The sequence below is a fragment of the Trichosurus vulpecula genome, chromosome 6 (genome assembly GCF_011100635.1).
Source record: "Trichosurus vulpecula isolate mTriVul1 chromosome 6, mTriVul1.pri, whole genome shotgun sequence".
Lineage (NCBI taxonomy): Eukaryota > Metazoa > Chordata > Mammalia > Diprotodontia > Phalangeridae > Trichosurus > Trichosurus vulpecula.
This window is the reverse complement of record NC_050578.1, coordinates 254,752,994-254,767,939: the sequence shown is the minus strand read 5'-3', so window position 1 is coordinate 254,767,939 and position 14,946 is coordinate 254,752,994. Positions and strand designations below refer to the sequence as shown.

Below are 14,946 nucleotides of genomic sequence, written 5' to 3'. Positions count from 1 at the left end.
TCCAGATGAAATATGCCACCCACTTTCTGAAGGAGAGGCGATGGACTTGAGAGGAGATGGAGACATTTGTTTCAGATGAGGCCAATGCAGGAAAATGTACGTATTTGTAACACGTTTTTACAAATTTTCTTTCTTCCCTTAATGGGGGAAGGAGAGGAAGGTGGGAGGGAAAGAAGGCAGATTTTCATTGATTGAAAAAAATGCAATTTAATTTTTAAAAAGGCTGAAGCAGTAGTCTAGGAGGGAGGCAATGAGAGGCTTAACTCTGGTCATGTAGAGAAGGACTTCTCAAAAGTCCACACCAACTCTGGCATTCCCCAACAAGCTGCAAAGATCTCGTGTGTGGGACTACTGTAAGTAATGCCTCTTGACCAAAGGACCGACCCAGTGAAATCCACTCATCACGAGGCAGACCACAGGGTGAAGAACTCCTTGACTGCAGGAACTCCGGAAAGAACGTTGTCTGCTAAGGCCTAGTGGGATCGTTGCTTAGAAGAGGGAGAACCGAGGACCTTACCTCATATATTCCTTAAATAAGAGGGAGCTCTAGACTTCCAGCTGGCTGGTGTCTGTTGGAAGTCCTCCAAGAACCTCAGCATTTATTGGAATCTTCAACCACAAGGGAGAACCCAACCAGTGCTAACCTTTCCTGGGGCGTCACCAAAGGCCCACTGTTTAGTGACCACACAATGGCTTATGGGGAACAGTGAAGGAAGAGAACTGAGACAAGAACAGCTTCTTTTGTGACTTAGTGTGAATGTTAACTATGTGTAAAACCCTCCCTATCTGTTTATTGGGGGTTGGGGAAAGGTAAGGGGAATCTTCACCAGCTAACTATGTCAGCAGATAGGTCTATCAACCATGGAACCGGATCACTGTCTGGTGTGGCCCTCACTTTCTGATTGTGAGCAAGAAGGAGAAGGATCTTTTAAGTCTTGTGGATTCAGCTCAGAGTTAAAAGCAGGGGCTTGTAGGTACCAATTAATCTGGGTTTAAGGAAAAGAAACAAAACAAAAGACCACCACAACAAAGGGACCCATATTTTGCTCATAAACAGCTTTTATTTTTGTTCTCAGTATGTGCCCTTGTAGATCTCACATGTTCTGGAGGCTCTGGTTCTCTCCAGATCAAAGGGAAAAGCTCAATTTAGATTTGAACAGTTCTAGGCAGCTCACCTGGAGTAGCATTAAGTCAGAAGGCCTCAGAGAGAGGGATTTTACACTTGTACCCTTTTCCGAGATGGGTAATACAGTGAACAAAAAAATCAGTAAAACAGAGACTCAGGTCTGCAAATATACATATATGCACACATATATACATAGCCGTAGATGTACATCTCTATGTATATATGTGTGTACATATATGTATATTTACACACACACATATGTATAAACACCTCCTATGTAAGATTTCAACTTATTGGCTTCCCTGTGTTTCGTGATCAAAATACAAATGGTTCAGATGTTGTACATCGCTGATCTTCCTTGTCTCAGTCCCTCCCTCCCACCCCACCCCCCAACATAAATAACATTACAAAAGGTTGGATGTTCCTAAGGTTTTTTTTTCTTTTCATAGATTTTGTTTTTTAAATCACTTTCCCCCCGCCCGCCCCGGCCCCCCCCTGCAAACTACCTCTGGGCTTGTAACACAGCAGCATGAATTGGACAAGACTGGGTAAAAGCATGAGTTTCCAATGGATGGACAGCTGGACATGGCTTCTTGTTATCTGGTGTAGGGATGGGTTTTGGCATTTCCACCAACAGATGCTACATTAGGAAGCAGAAAATTGTCAGGACCGTCCCACCGCCCTCTTTAAGGGGGGAGCTGGTCGGACCACTGAGAAAACCCGAAAGGTGTTTAGGGATGTGATATCTCCGGAAGTTTCTCAGCTCAGTTATTTACAGAGTTTTCTTAAGCTACATTTTCTGTTTGGAACAACTGTTTCCAAAGATGCTTCTTTCTGAGAGGAAGGCAGGGAGGTGAGGGGGTGGGAGTAGGGAAAGGAACCAAAAGAACCAAACCAAACCCCCTGTCTTAATCCCCCAGCTTATCATCACGCACCTCATTAAGAGTAGATACTGGACAATGATTGGTTTCTTTCTTTAAAAAAAGAAGAGCATGAGGAAGAGAGAGAAGAGAGTGAGAGAGGGGGACGGAGAAGAGGAGGATTAAGGAGAACGTCGCTCTTTTTTCATAAGTAAATGACACTGGATGGTCCGGATTCGATTCTTGGCGGGTGCAAACTCAGGCTGCAGTTTTAGTGTTGACTCATACCACATCATGGCCTTTTCAAACTCCTCCTGCATAGGGACAGATGACCAAAAGTGAGAAATAAAAACATCCCACCCCTGACTCCCCTTGCCTCCTGCCATGCCTCAAAGGTCCATGTGGCTAGGGGCAGCAATCCCCTTCAATGTCCTCTCAGGGTAATTGAAATATATCCATCCTCTGAGGTTTGGGAGGAAAGAGGCAGCTTCTATCGCCAGGGCATCACATCACATCAGAAGTGATGGCCCCTGCCCCCACACCAGAGGAGGAAAAGTGTGGCAGATGCCATCATTGAAGGAGGTGAAGCTGGAGACAGTACTTTTAAATTTCAGAACCTCCAAAGAGTGGCAGAGTCACAGTCCTAAGCATTGGCCTTGTGTGGCCTGGAATCCTAGCTGTCAAGTGTCAACGCCCATGATGCCTAGCATTCTCAACGGCAAGGCAAATCAGAAGCCAACCTGGGGGTTCTTAGATGAGCTATTTCATTGGGAATCTCAATCATGCTTGTGAATTTAGAAAATGCTGGTTTTCCTTCTAAGCTATGTTTGAAATGTTAAGGGCTCCTCTGCCCACCCACTTTCTACAACCCAGGAACAGGCTTTTTGCTCCCTGCCTCAGTTCTGGCAGCTTAGAGGAAGAGCAGGGACCTTCACCCTTCCCTATCACTAATCCTGGGAATCATATATTGGAGCTGGAAGGGACCTCTCAGGGGACCTAGCTGCACCCCTTCCCTTTACACAGTAGGAAAATGAAACCCAGTTCAGACATTATAACCAAGAGGGACAAAAGGAAACAAAGCAATCTTTGCATCTAAAGAGATGGGCTGCTGGAGATGGGTTAGGCAAGTCCCCTACTCATGGCCCTGCTGCTACTTACCATGGCCACGTAGACGTTGGCGAGGGTAAAATGGTTCACGACAAAGTGCGGTGCGATCTCTACGGCCATGGTGGCTACCACAATGGCATCCTGCCAGAGCCGGGCATTGTGCAAGATGTTGGCCAAGCTGATCAGGGGCACATCCTGGGTAGACAGAGGAAAGAAGCGAGGAATGGGAGGATGACAGGGTTACCATTTTCATCTTGAGCTAGTCCTCAACGATGCCACTGTCAGAGGCGTCTCTAGGTGCCACAATCTGCACATATCTCCAGGGCTTATATATGAGTTATTCATTACGGCAGATGGGACCATCCGCTGCAGTCCCTCATCCATTTCACTGTGGTCTAATGGTTGGGGGAACCAGCTGAAGAGACTAGAGCACTGTGGGGCTAATAGGAACAGAGTGAGTGCAAGGGATATTAGGAAAAGCAAGGGGAGGTGTTCCTACCATGACACGAGGAAGAGTTCATATTAGGAAACAGGAAGTGGTCTACTGAGATGGCATTCCCAGCGGGGTGCATTGGGGTGCTAGTGGAAGAGAAGTTTAGTGGAGGTAGAAACTGCCATCATTTGGTGGCGTTAAGTAGATTTGGTGAAGAGTAGTGTATGATGTGTTACACTAACAATATCCTTAATGACCCCATTTGGCCTTTATCCATTTTGAAGCTGTTCAAGCTGCTTGTAAGTCACCTGATTTTGAGGCAGCACAAGATTACTCTCCTTCCCCATGGTCACTCAACTTAATGAGTGTCACAAAATGCACCTCTTTCCCTTTCACTTCAGTGTCTCCTGATCTTCTCCACCAATAAGAAACCAGCTCTCAATCCCTACATCCTGGTTTTCTCTCCCCACCAAATTCTATGTTAACTGTGTCGAAACCAATGATCAAGTTCCTTGGCTGCCAAAAGCCTTGGACCCCGATTTCTTTCTGCAACATCATGCATTGCTAAATAGACTGTTGTCTGGCTGTAACTACTTGGTATCTTTATTCCACTGTAACACTTGGTGGTGGCTGTCTCCTTCATTAGACTGTATGTTCCTAGAAGTCAACAAGTGCTCTACACTTTGGTCTTTGTATTTCAGTGCCTAGCACATAGTGGGTACTTAATACATGTGTGTTGATTGTCAAGGGAGTGCTGTATGATCCTTGGTCTTCCTCCCCTCGAGATGACATCACTGTATTCATGGGTGTTGGTGTTGGTTGGTGTATGTGGAACAAGGCATGAAGAAGCAGTGAAATCAGACCTAGTCTGGCCCTATCTATCTGCATTCAACCAGATGAGCTTCATCCTGGTTACCACACTAGGTAATGTTACCAATATTCACTAGTCTATTAAGTAAGTATTAACAGAACAACTGCTGTGTACCTGACACTGTATTACGGTCATAGGATGACAGATACAGCATTGGCAGAGACCTTAGAAGGCCACCAAGTATAACCTTTGTCATTTCACAGATGAGGAAACTGAGGTCTAGAGAGGTTACATAATTTGATCAGGGTCACACAGCTACTATGTTCTGGTGGTCGGGCTTGAACCCAGGTTCTTTCTCCAAGTTCAGTGCACTGCCCTGGAAGACACACACAGAAAAAGGCAGAAGAGGGCTACTCCTGATAGATGGTGAATTGGCTTGTTCCCTTCATCACGCTAGGCCTTGTCTGTCTACGGTGATGTCATTCAAAGCCAATGAAGGACTCTAAGAACAAAAAGAATCTTGCTCCTAACCGAGAGAAGTGAGTTCACATCAGGACCAGCTCTGGGGTGTGTGCATCGGATAATGATGGGTGCTTATGGGCCAGGGAAAGGAGGAAACCCAGAGCAGCTTCTCAGAGCAGAGGGGCGAAGGGCCATCCATCGCTGAATATTCACCAGCTGTCTGGCTGCTCTGTGAATGCAGTGGGTGTTTTAAAAGTATAATAGCTCATTTCTCACATATCACCTTCCAGAGGTGCAGGGAAGGCAGAAGAGGGGCTAAAGTTCACAGGGGTCAGAGGCCATGAGGTTCAATCCCCCATTCTTCAGTCGAGAAAGCTGAGGAACAGGGAATGGCTTGCCCAAAGTCGTGTCAGGAAGAAGGAAGAAAGGTGATATTTGAACCTGGCTCTTCTGACTCCAAAGCCATTATTCTTTTCCACTGCACTGGTGAAGAGAACTTTACACATAGGGAGTTCCTCCTATAGGTGAAATCACAGGCCTGGAAAGTGGAAACACCTTCCATGTGCCCTTCCCTCACAAATAAGAGAAATTCCAAAGTGAAAAACAAGCATATGTGCACGTGCACACACACACACACACACACACACACACACACACACACACACGCACGCATGCACACACACACGCACACAATGACTTTAAGAACCAGGAGGCAGAAAGTTATCCAAATGGGCCTGCCCCTTTTCAGAATATGCTGTACTCACTTTCATATGATGTGGGGCATAATGGAGGGCCTGCCTCAGACAATCGATGGCCTTCTTCCCTTGTCCTTTGACTCTCCAGTACAGGGCTGCCATGCTGGAGAGGACCCAGGAGGTCTGGTTCTGAAAGGGAATGGTTAGTAGAAGCTGATATCTCCTGGAAAACACACTTCATTGACAGAGTACACCCAAGCCCTCCACTGTATAGGGAGCAGTGTGTGGGGGGTTTTATTATGAGGACCCAGGACACAGCTCCTTATCTACCTGCAGTGATGGGCCTGGCAGGGTCAGGAAAGCACCTGGAACCCTCCAGTCTCTTCCTGCTGTTGGTGTTAAAGATTTCAAGAAGAAAACAAGAGATTTAAAAGTGTGTCTTTCCCATCTGCCTAACACAGAATATCCATGCAGGATCCATGGGTAAGTGTGGTCTCCTAACCTCCTCCAAGCACAAGCTATCCCCAGGCCAGGAGTTCTTCATCTTTTTCATGTGTCATGGACCCTTCTGGTGAAGCCTATGGCCCTCTCCTCAAAATAATGTCTTCAAATGCATAATATGAAATATACAGAATTATAAACTCAACTAATTAAATTGAAATAGTTATCCATCTATCTATCTATCTATCTATCTATCTATCTATCTATCTATCTATCTATCTATAAACCCCAATGAGTTCACAGATTCTGGGTTAAGAACCACAGCCCTAAAACTTTTTTCTCTTCCCCTCCCATAGCAAGTGTCCATTCTGGGAAAAAGAAAAAACTGCCCAGGGAGGAGTCGAAATCCAAGGTCTTAGAGATTCAAGAGAGAAGAAGTTTTTGAATTCTGAGATGAGTTAATTGATGTCACCATTTCAGCTCTGAGACCCTTTAATGACCACTTTCCAGTGTGTGTGTGTATAGGGGGAGTTAGCAGCTGGGGGCCATGGTCCCAGTTTCCTGGCTGGGTGACCCACCTTTTCCAAAACTTTGGCAATCCGAGTGCCAATTTGTTCAAATGACTGCTGGGGGTACTTGTCTTTGCCAAGATTCTGTAGTACCTGGAATGGGGAGAGAGAGAGAGATGGCAGGTTAGAGGAATAAAAATGGGAAAAGGAAGCAAAAGCTTTGTGATCCTGGAAGGGAGAAACTGGTGGTGAGGAGGCATCATGGTAGAGCACAGAGGTTGGGGTCCAAGGGATCTGGATTCAAATCCTGACTCTGATACTTAGTAGCTGTGTGACCAATGGAAAATGGCCCCTGTTGTGGGAGCCCCATTAGAATGTGCACACCTTGGGAGCAAGGACTGTCTTACTTTGCTACTTGTACCCCCAGGACTTAGCACAGGGGTGGGAACACTATAAATACTTCTATCATTCAACTCAGACCAGTTCTTCCATAGTCTTCTTGTTAAGGCTTCCTGGGTAAGGCTGATCAAGGCCAGGTTACCATGGTTCCATCAGACCAAAAACACCCGAAGACGGGCTCATCACCATATCCATTTTTCTAAAACCTCCTTGGCCAATGGCTAGGTTAAATCTTATCCACCTTTGTCTCCCCACCTACTTGCCCAGCCATGCAAAGGAGTCCACATTCATAGAGACAGGTTGGGCCAGGTGATAGACAAGAGGACATAATTTTGCAAGCTGGCTCTTGTCCACCCGTAGTCATGGTGAAGAGCCTCAGACAGAGAAGGCTGAAGACTCTCTGAACCTTTCTTCCAAGCTGCCATCCCCCCAATGCCAAGCTCACCTCTTTTAGCTGGCTCTCGCCCGTATAGTGCAGGCTGGCTCGGTTGGCCACCCCGTGCAGGTGGTCCAAGGTGTGCATGCTGGCGGGGAGGTTGCTATTGCAGAGGGGCTCCATGGCTGGCTCCTGCAGCTGAGTGGCAAAGTCTATGTGCTCTGTGATGCTGAAACGTGGAAAACCAAAGCAGGTCATGGGGTGAGCTTTAGGGGCAAGGTGGCATGCATCAGTCAGCCAATCAATCAGCAAGCATTGATTAAACACCCACTGTGTACCAAGTACTGCACTAAACTGGGGATACAAAGTCCGCGAGGAGCCAACGTTCTATTGGAGGTGGTGTGGGGGATGACGCATATGAAGGAAGGTGCAAGACACACACAGAGCAGCTGGGAGGTCCTTAGGGGAAAAGCACCAGCAGCCTGGGAACTGGGAAAGGCTCCATGCGGAGGAGGCGTTTGAGCTATCTTGAGGGAAGCTAGGGATTCACCAAGAATAGGTTAGGAGGAAAATTAAAGCAGCCGGGGAGTTCTCAGCTTTGGTGACAATTCCCAATTTTATTTTCATGCTATATGGAGCACTGGAGTCTTCAATGAGTTCTGTTTTCTTCCAGCCCTTCCCTCTTTGCAGAGGAGCTGGTGAATGGGAGATCATCACAAGGGGATGCCTTCCCCCTCAGTCACAACATAGAGCCTGCCTCCAGGGAGCCAGGCACCAAGAGGTAAGGAAGGAATCCTTTTGCCCTCAGGTGACATAACTATAAGGGGCAGCTGGGGGGCATTATAGTGCATAGAGTGCAGAGCCTGGAGTCAGGAAGACTCATCCTCCTGAGTTCAAATCCAACCTCAGACACTTACTAGCTGTGTGACCCTGGGCAAGTAACTTAAACCTGTCTGCCTCAGTTTCCTCATTTATAAATGAGCTGAAGAAGGAAATAGCAAACCACTCCAGTATCTTTGCCAAGAAAACCCAAATATATTCCCTTCTCAATCCCCTTATTTCCTTCAAGACATTTCCTAGTCTCCCTAGCTGCTGGTGCCTCCTTGTCTCTGTGCTGTGTGTATCTTGTACATATCTATTTATGTACATGTTTCTACCATTAAAATGTAAGCTCTTTGAGGGCAGGCACTGGTTTTTTGTTTTCCTTTATAGCCCCAGCACTCAGCACAGTGTCTGGCACACAGTAGGTACTTAATTAATGCTTGTTGACTGGTAACCCCCATGCCTAGCACAGTGGTTGCACACAGTTAGATGAATGAAGAGACACATCTCTAGCTTTAGAAACAGTGTACTAAGCATTAATATAATCAAATATGTTTTGTAGATCAGTGAGCATGAGTTTTTGGAACAGTATTTGCTGTTCTATCAACTGCCTTAAGTCAGCAAAAATGCCTAGCTCTGTGCTTCCTACAAGGCAGGATCTGACCTTCGGTAAGATTCAAGGAAGTTTTTCTACTGCTTCAGGTCAGTCTGTGAGGGATTATAAGAGGAAGGACTTAGCATCACCCCCGGAGACCAACGGAGATTTCTGGGGCAGTGTCTTCACTGTGTTCATCTGTGCATGGGTGCCCCTAGGCTAGTAATCACAGAAGCAGTGGATCTTCTGGTGGCCCCTAGTGAGGACTGCCATCCCTGGGGCCTACTGACTGGAACAGCCAAATGTGACGGTGGTCATGGTGTGATACTCACTCAATGTTTTTGGCTGAGACAGCGAGCCAGGTGCTAGCCACAGTGGTGAGTTCCACCCGACGGAGCTTTACACACTCATCAGGGCTTGGCCAGCCCAGGCTTTCGTAATCATGCTTTTTGCCTGGGAGAAGACAGATGAGACAAGTCAATACCTCTGTCAAGGAGCAAGACCAGAGTGAGCTGGTTCTTAGGGATTGTTTCAGACCCAGCTGGCAGGCTGTGGAGGAGAAGGCTCTTCTGAATCTCCACCATCTGGACCTCTAACCAAATCTTGGGTGGAGAGCCAAGAGTAAAGGTTGTCCAATGACAGTGACCTATCCAGGATCACATAGGTATAATAAGAGGCAGAGCAAGGATTTGAACCCAGGGCCTCTGGCTCCAAATCCAACCTTCTTTCTCCAGCTGAGGGCCATGGGTATGTGTGTTTGGGGCAGGGAATGAATCATATTTAAAGCAACCCTAGCTTTGGCTACAGGAAGGTATTTCTCTAAAGAAATACAGTGCAGTGGGAGGTAATGAGGCTTTCAAATGAAGAGTATTAATACCTCTCACTGGAACCATTTTGGGAGGCCAGGGTATTTTCCATAGGTCATGGTGTGAACAAATAAAAGAATCAGGCCTTTCCTGAAAGGAATTCCAATGAAAAACACAAGAATATGAAGGAATTCAAATGAGATGGGTGGAAAGCAAGCCTTTGGCCTTGTGAATTATACCTTGCTTACTGTAAACACTTGTGAATATTCCCATGTTGTTACAGTGGACAAGGATTGGGGGGAGGGGAGTAAAGGGAGCATGGGCAGATCGCATATGGATTCAGACTTCGATAATTTTCCTAAAGCCCAAATGGGACCAGCCTCTCACCCCACTGTCTTCTCTACTATGCGCTCAGCTTAAGAAATTCTGGTGGCCCCTTTTGCCTGGAGCATTAAATACAACCTCCACAGCTTGGCCCCTAAGGCCCTGCACAGTTTGCCTTCAGCCCACCTTTCCAGGCTTCATGTACGTGACTGCCCCATCCACTGTGACATGCTTCACCGGCAGTGCGGAAAGAGGGTGGGGGAAGGGGAAGAGCTGATGATAACTCTGAAGCTGTAGACCTGTATATCTGGAAGGATGGGGGTATCCTGGACAAAAAGAGGGGGATTCAGAAGAGGGCTGGGGTCATGGGGAAAGATACTGAGTCGTGTCTGGATGCACTGAATCTGTGATGCCTGTGTGACATTTAGGGGGATGTGAACAGCTGGAAGTTGGTGGGAAGCAAGATGGCACTGGGTCCTAGGGATACAGCAGGTGGGTCCAATTCCTACCTGTGATGCTTACTTCCCATATGACCTTGGGTTAACCCTCAAACTTTTCTAGGTCTCAGTTTCCTTATCTGTAAGATGAGAGGTTTGCATTTGATGGACTTTGGTCCCTTCTATTTCTGTGTCTGTAATTCTATGATGTGTGACTGGTGTTCATCTAAGAAAGGAGATCTGAATATGGAGATTGGGGAGCCATGTGCACAAAGATGAGATTCTCACCCATGGGGTACAGCCATGCATGTTAGGATTAGCACATGGATGGAGATCCAGCAAAGGAGTGTTCAGATAGGGAGAAGGAGAAGTAAGAGAGAGTGATATCACAACAACCCACAAAGGAGAGACCACCCAGGGCCCGTGAGGGCTCATTAGCACCAAACAAGACCAAGTGATCAAGGAGGAGGAAGACTGCCACTGGATTTAGCCAACAAGTCTCTTATTTATCAATGTGCCTCTTAAAATGTGGCGTCCCAATAGGAATGCAGTATTCTGGATGTGGTCTGATCAGCTGAGAGTACAAGAGACCCATCATCTCCCTTGGTCTAGGACTGGAGTTCTTTACTTTTTCTGTGTTGTGGACCCTTTGGGTTGTTTGGTGAAACCTATGGACTCCTCAGAATAACGTTTTAAAATAACTGATTAAAATGCTAAACTTCAGTTGGAGGCTAGTGAAAATGAAGATGTAATTTTTTTCTCCACTCAACTTAATGGGACTCCAGATTTAGAAACAATAGTCTTATGAATGAAGCGTCATTAATTTTAATAAGCTCCATCTATCATTGGCTCATATGGACCTGTGGTCATCTAAAACTGTCAGGTCTTTACTATATGAACTGCTGTTAATTCAATTCTCCTACATCTTATACCTGCCCAATTTATTAGGGATTTTTTTGGGCCATCCATCAATCCATGAATGACTAGCCTTTTGCAGGAAGTAAATAACAGCCATGTTGACACTGTCATTGTAAATAAGCCCAGAAGATATAACAAATGTAGAGCTTAATTGAAAGGGCAGATCAAGGTTCTTCTGGATGAAAGAATTGGAGGACATGGTTTCATCCTGTGCTCAAAGGTTAGAAGAAATATCATTTCACAGGGCACTTGATCTTTTCTCCTTGGGGGGCTCATAATGAGCATATGAATGCAAACTCCTTGAAGGCAGACCTGTTTTTACCTTTTTTTTGAATCCCTAGACTTAGCACAGTGTTCCTGACATAGTAAGCACTTAAAAATAAATGCTTGTTCAATGGGTGACAAGCAAATGGACCATCACAAAGAAAATGTCAGCTTATGTACCAACATTTGATACAAAGGATGAAGAATTTGAGAAATTCTTATGAAGATTTGAAGAAAATTCTAATAATGATCAACATTTACTGATATTTAGTGACTTCTATGCTCAAGATGCATATGGGGATGACAGCAATAAAAACACCAAAAAATCTAGTTCAGGATTTAGAAATGAAAGAGAAAGGATTCAAAAGCCTCAGACCTTCGTGTTATGAACATATCATTTTAAAAAATGTTAATGTGGTTTTCTTTTTTTTTCCTGATAGCTTAATTCTTTAAAATTTTTTTTTAAAATTACATATTTCATTTTTTTCCCCAATTACATGTGAAGACAATTTTAACATTATTTTTAAAAATTTTTGAGTTCCAAAGTTTCTCCCTCCTTCTCTTACCTCCCTCCTCCCTGAGATGGCAAGCAATTCGATATAGGTTATACAGAACATATCCTTTAATAAGAGAATTTGAAGATACTGAACCTGACAGGCACTGGATAGCATCACAAAAAATGAAAACTATCAACAAACAGGAAACCACAAATTATTAATGGAGAAGTCATTTCAAAATCAATTGTCTTTGTGCAATTGGAGCATTAACTACATAAGACAATGGTTACCGTCCTGTGGGTAGGTGGGGGGAGGGGGGTCAGTGCTGGGGCGTTTTTATAAGAGGGTCTGTAAATTAACATGCAAAAACACAAAGATACAAACACATATATTCTACAGACTAAGGATTATGTCTTGTACACACACACACACACACACACACACATAACATAGACACACAAACATATACATATATAACTATTTTTCAAATAAAAGAGGCAGTATGACATACTGGACAGACAGCTGGCCTGGGGGTGGGGAGGGGGAAGGGTAAGCCAAAGACTTCGATCAAACAACAAAGGGAACAGGAAATAAGCCCAGAATATCTTCTGGAAATGGCCATAGATGATCCTGTGAGAGGACAGATCTCAGTCCTGAGGCTTCAAGTCTGATTTCATAGATTTTTATGGAATCAGTGTTAGGTGGAACTTCTAAGTCATACCTGAGCAAGAATCCTCTCTACAACATACCAGACAGGTGGTCATCTTGCTCTAGCTCGAAGACCTTCTGGGGGGATGAGATTGGAGATCCATTCCCTTTGGAGGTGATATCTTCCATGATCACACAGCTCTCATTTTTAGGAAAGTTTTCCTTGTATCAAGTCTAAATCTGTTTCTCTGAAACTTCTAGCCATTCCACTATTATTCCTTGTTCTGCTCTGTAAGGCCAAGCTGAACAAAGCTAATAATTATCCCCCACGAAAACTACATTTAGCAAATCTCAGTGAGTAGTCATCTCTTTTCCAAACTAAGCACACTCACTTCCTTTGACTAATCCTCACATGGCATGATGTTGGGGACTTTCAGCATTCTAGTCTTTGTCCCCTGCTCCATTTCCAGCTTATAGTTTTGTTTCCTTAAAATGTGGCACTGCCCAGAACTTAACACAATACTCCAGATATGCTTTGTCTAGGGCAAAATGCAGCATAGCTCAACCCTGCCTCATTCTGGACATTATGCCTAAGATGGCATTACTTCTTTTAGCTCCTATGCAACACCAGGGAAAAAACATGGCGTGGAATTTCAACAACTACAACCTGAGCTAGAGAAATGTTAAGAATGTTTCAATAGGCAACCAAAATATGAGACACAGATTGAGAAATGGAAGCCAACAATGATTACAACAATTTTTAATGGAAGTTTAATTGATGTAAATCAATTGCTATAATGAGGAAACCTAGAGCTTAGAAATCACCTTGGCCAGCAAACACTTGATTTCTTTCCCAAGCAGAGAGAGATGGCTGCCAAATGCAAAAATGACTTAGAATATGACCTCCTTTACAGAGCAGGATGACAGAAGATTGTGAACTGTATTGGCTTGCAAAATGGAAAAACAATGGAAGGAAAAATATACTTAAAGAAAGCTTGGGGAAAGGCACAACCAAGTAGCACTCCTCCACCCCCCCCCCCCCGCCCCAAGGCATTTAAGGATGAAAATGGAAGGACAACAAAAAGACAGAAAATAGAAAAGATCTGCAGAAATTTTTATAATAAACTCCTTTTGTCACCAGGGACAGTGGAGTCACCATCTTTCAGATTTTATCATCACAGTCCTGAATGTGTTGAGGAAGTAGAAATGAAAAAAATCACATGACTATCTCCATAGATACAGAAAAAAGCTTTTGAGAAAATACAACACTAATTTCTATTAAAAACACTTGAAAGTATTGGTATAAATGGATTTTTCCTTAAATTGATGCCCATCAATTGGAGAAAGGGCTGAATGAGTTGTGGTCTGTGATTGTGATGGAATACTACTGTGCTATAAGAAATGATGAGCTCGATGACTTTAGAAAAACATGGAAAGACCAGCATGAAATAGTGAAGAGTAAAATGAGCAGAACCAAGAGAACATTGTATACAGTAACAGCAATATTGTTTTAAGAATGACTTTAAGTAAGTTATTTTGTCTATTATAAATACCCAAATTAACTATAAAAGACATACAAAGAAAGACTATCTTCATCCAGATAAAGAACTGATAAATAGATGTATAGAATAATTTTACATATATATATATATATATATATATATACACCTATTTGTTTCTAATGGCAGCCATCTCTAGGACAGGGGAAGGGAGTGAAGAAAAAAAAGAAATTTACATGATAAATTTGTTGTATATTTGAAAGGAATAGCAAGTTGTGCATAGATTTGCAGTTTCATGTGCAATCATCATTTTTTATTGTGCTATGTTATGGAAATGCTCACTTTATTCCATAAATTTAAAATATTTAAAATTTAAATTAAAATTAAATTTAAAAATTTTAAATTTAAAAATTCCATAAATTTCCATAAATTCCATAAATTTAAAATATTTGAAAAAGTTGATTTTTTGAATCCAATTGTAAGACATTAATTCCCACTAAATTTTCTTATTAGGTCCATCTCTGTTGTTGCCTACTAAAATCTTTTAGACCCTGATTCTGCTGTTCAGTGTGTTAGCTATTCCTACCCAGTGGTTATCATCTGAAAATTTGATAAACATGTCCTTTATACCTTTATCCAAGTCACTGCCAAAAGTGTTAACTATTAATCAGCACAGGGCCAATGACAGAATCGTGCCACACTCTACCTCCTTCCAAGTTGACTTCAAGTCATTAATGACTGCTCTGTGGGGTCTAACCATTCCACCAATTTTGGAAACATCTAACTAGATAACCATCTTTCCCATATCCCCCATGTCTTCCACAAGGATAACGATGGACTTTTTGTCAAATGCTCTACTAAAATCTAGTTATGCTATACATTTAACATTTCCCTGATCTACCAGTTTAAAACCTTAT

The 14,946-nt window shown here is 43.7% G+C and overlaps 1 protein-coding gene across 2 annotated transcripts in view; it reads right to left on the bottom strand.

Annotated features, from left to right (window-relative positions):
- Positions 1-1,039: 1,039 nt before the first annotated feature.
- Positions 1,040-14,946, bottom strand: part of TTC17 (tetratricopeptide repeat domain 17) — a 114,713-nt gene continuing 100,806 nt past the window's right edge. The window contains exons 19-24 of one of the 2 annotated variants that reach the window (XM_036763170.1): positions 8,969-9,089; positions 7,289-7,448; positions 6,514-6,597; positions 5,564-5,683; positions 3,145-3,288; positions 1,040-2,300 (exon numbers count right to left, since the gene is read on the bottom strand). In XM_036763170.1, the coding sequence (XP_036619065.1) occupies positions 2,169-2,300; positions 3,145-3,288; positions 5,564-5,683; positions 6,514-6,597; positions 7,289-7,448; positions 8,969-9,089 (761 nt within the window). In that variant the 3' untranslated portion in view covers positions 1,040-2,168. The remainder of the gene's footprint in view (positions 2,301-3,144; positions 3,289-5,563; positions 5,684-6,513; positions 6,598-7,288; positions 7,449-8,968; positions 9,090-14,946) is intronic. The other variant, XM_036763169.1, reaches the window with a different exon arrangement.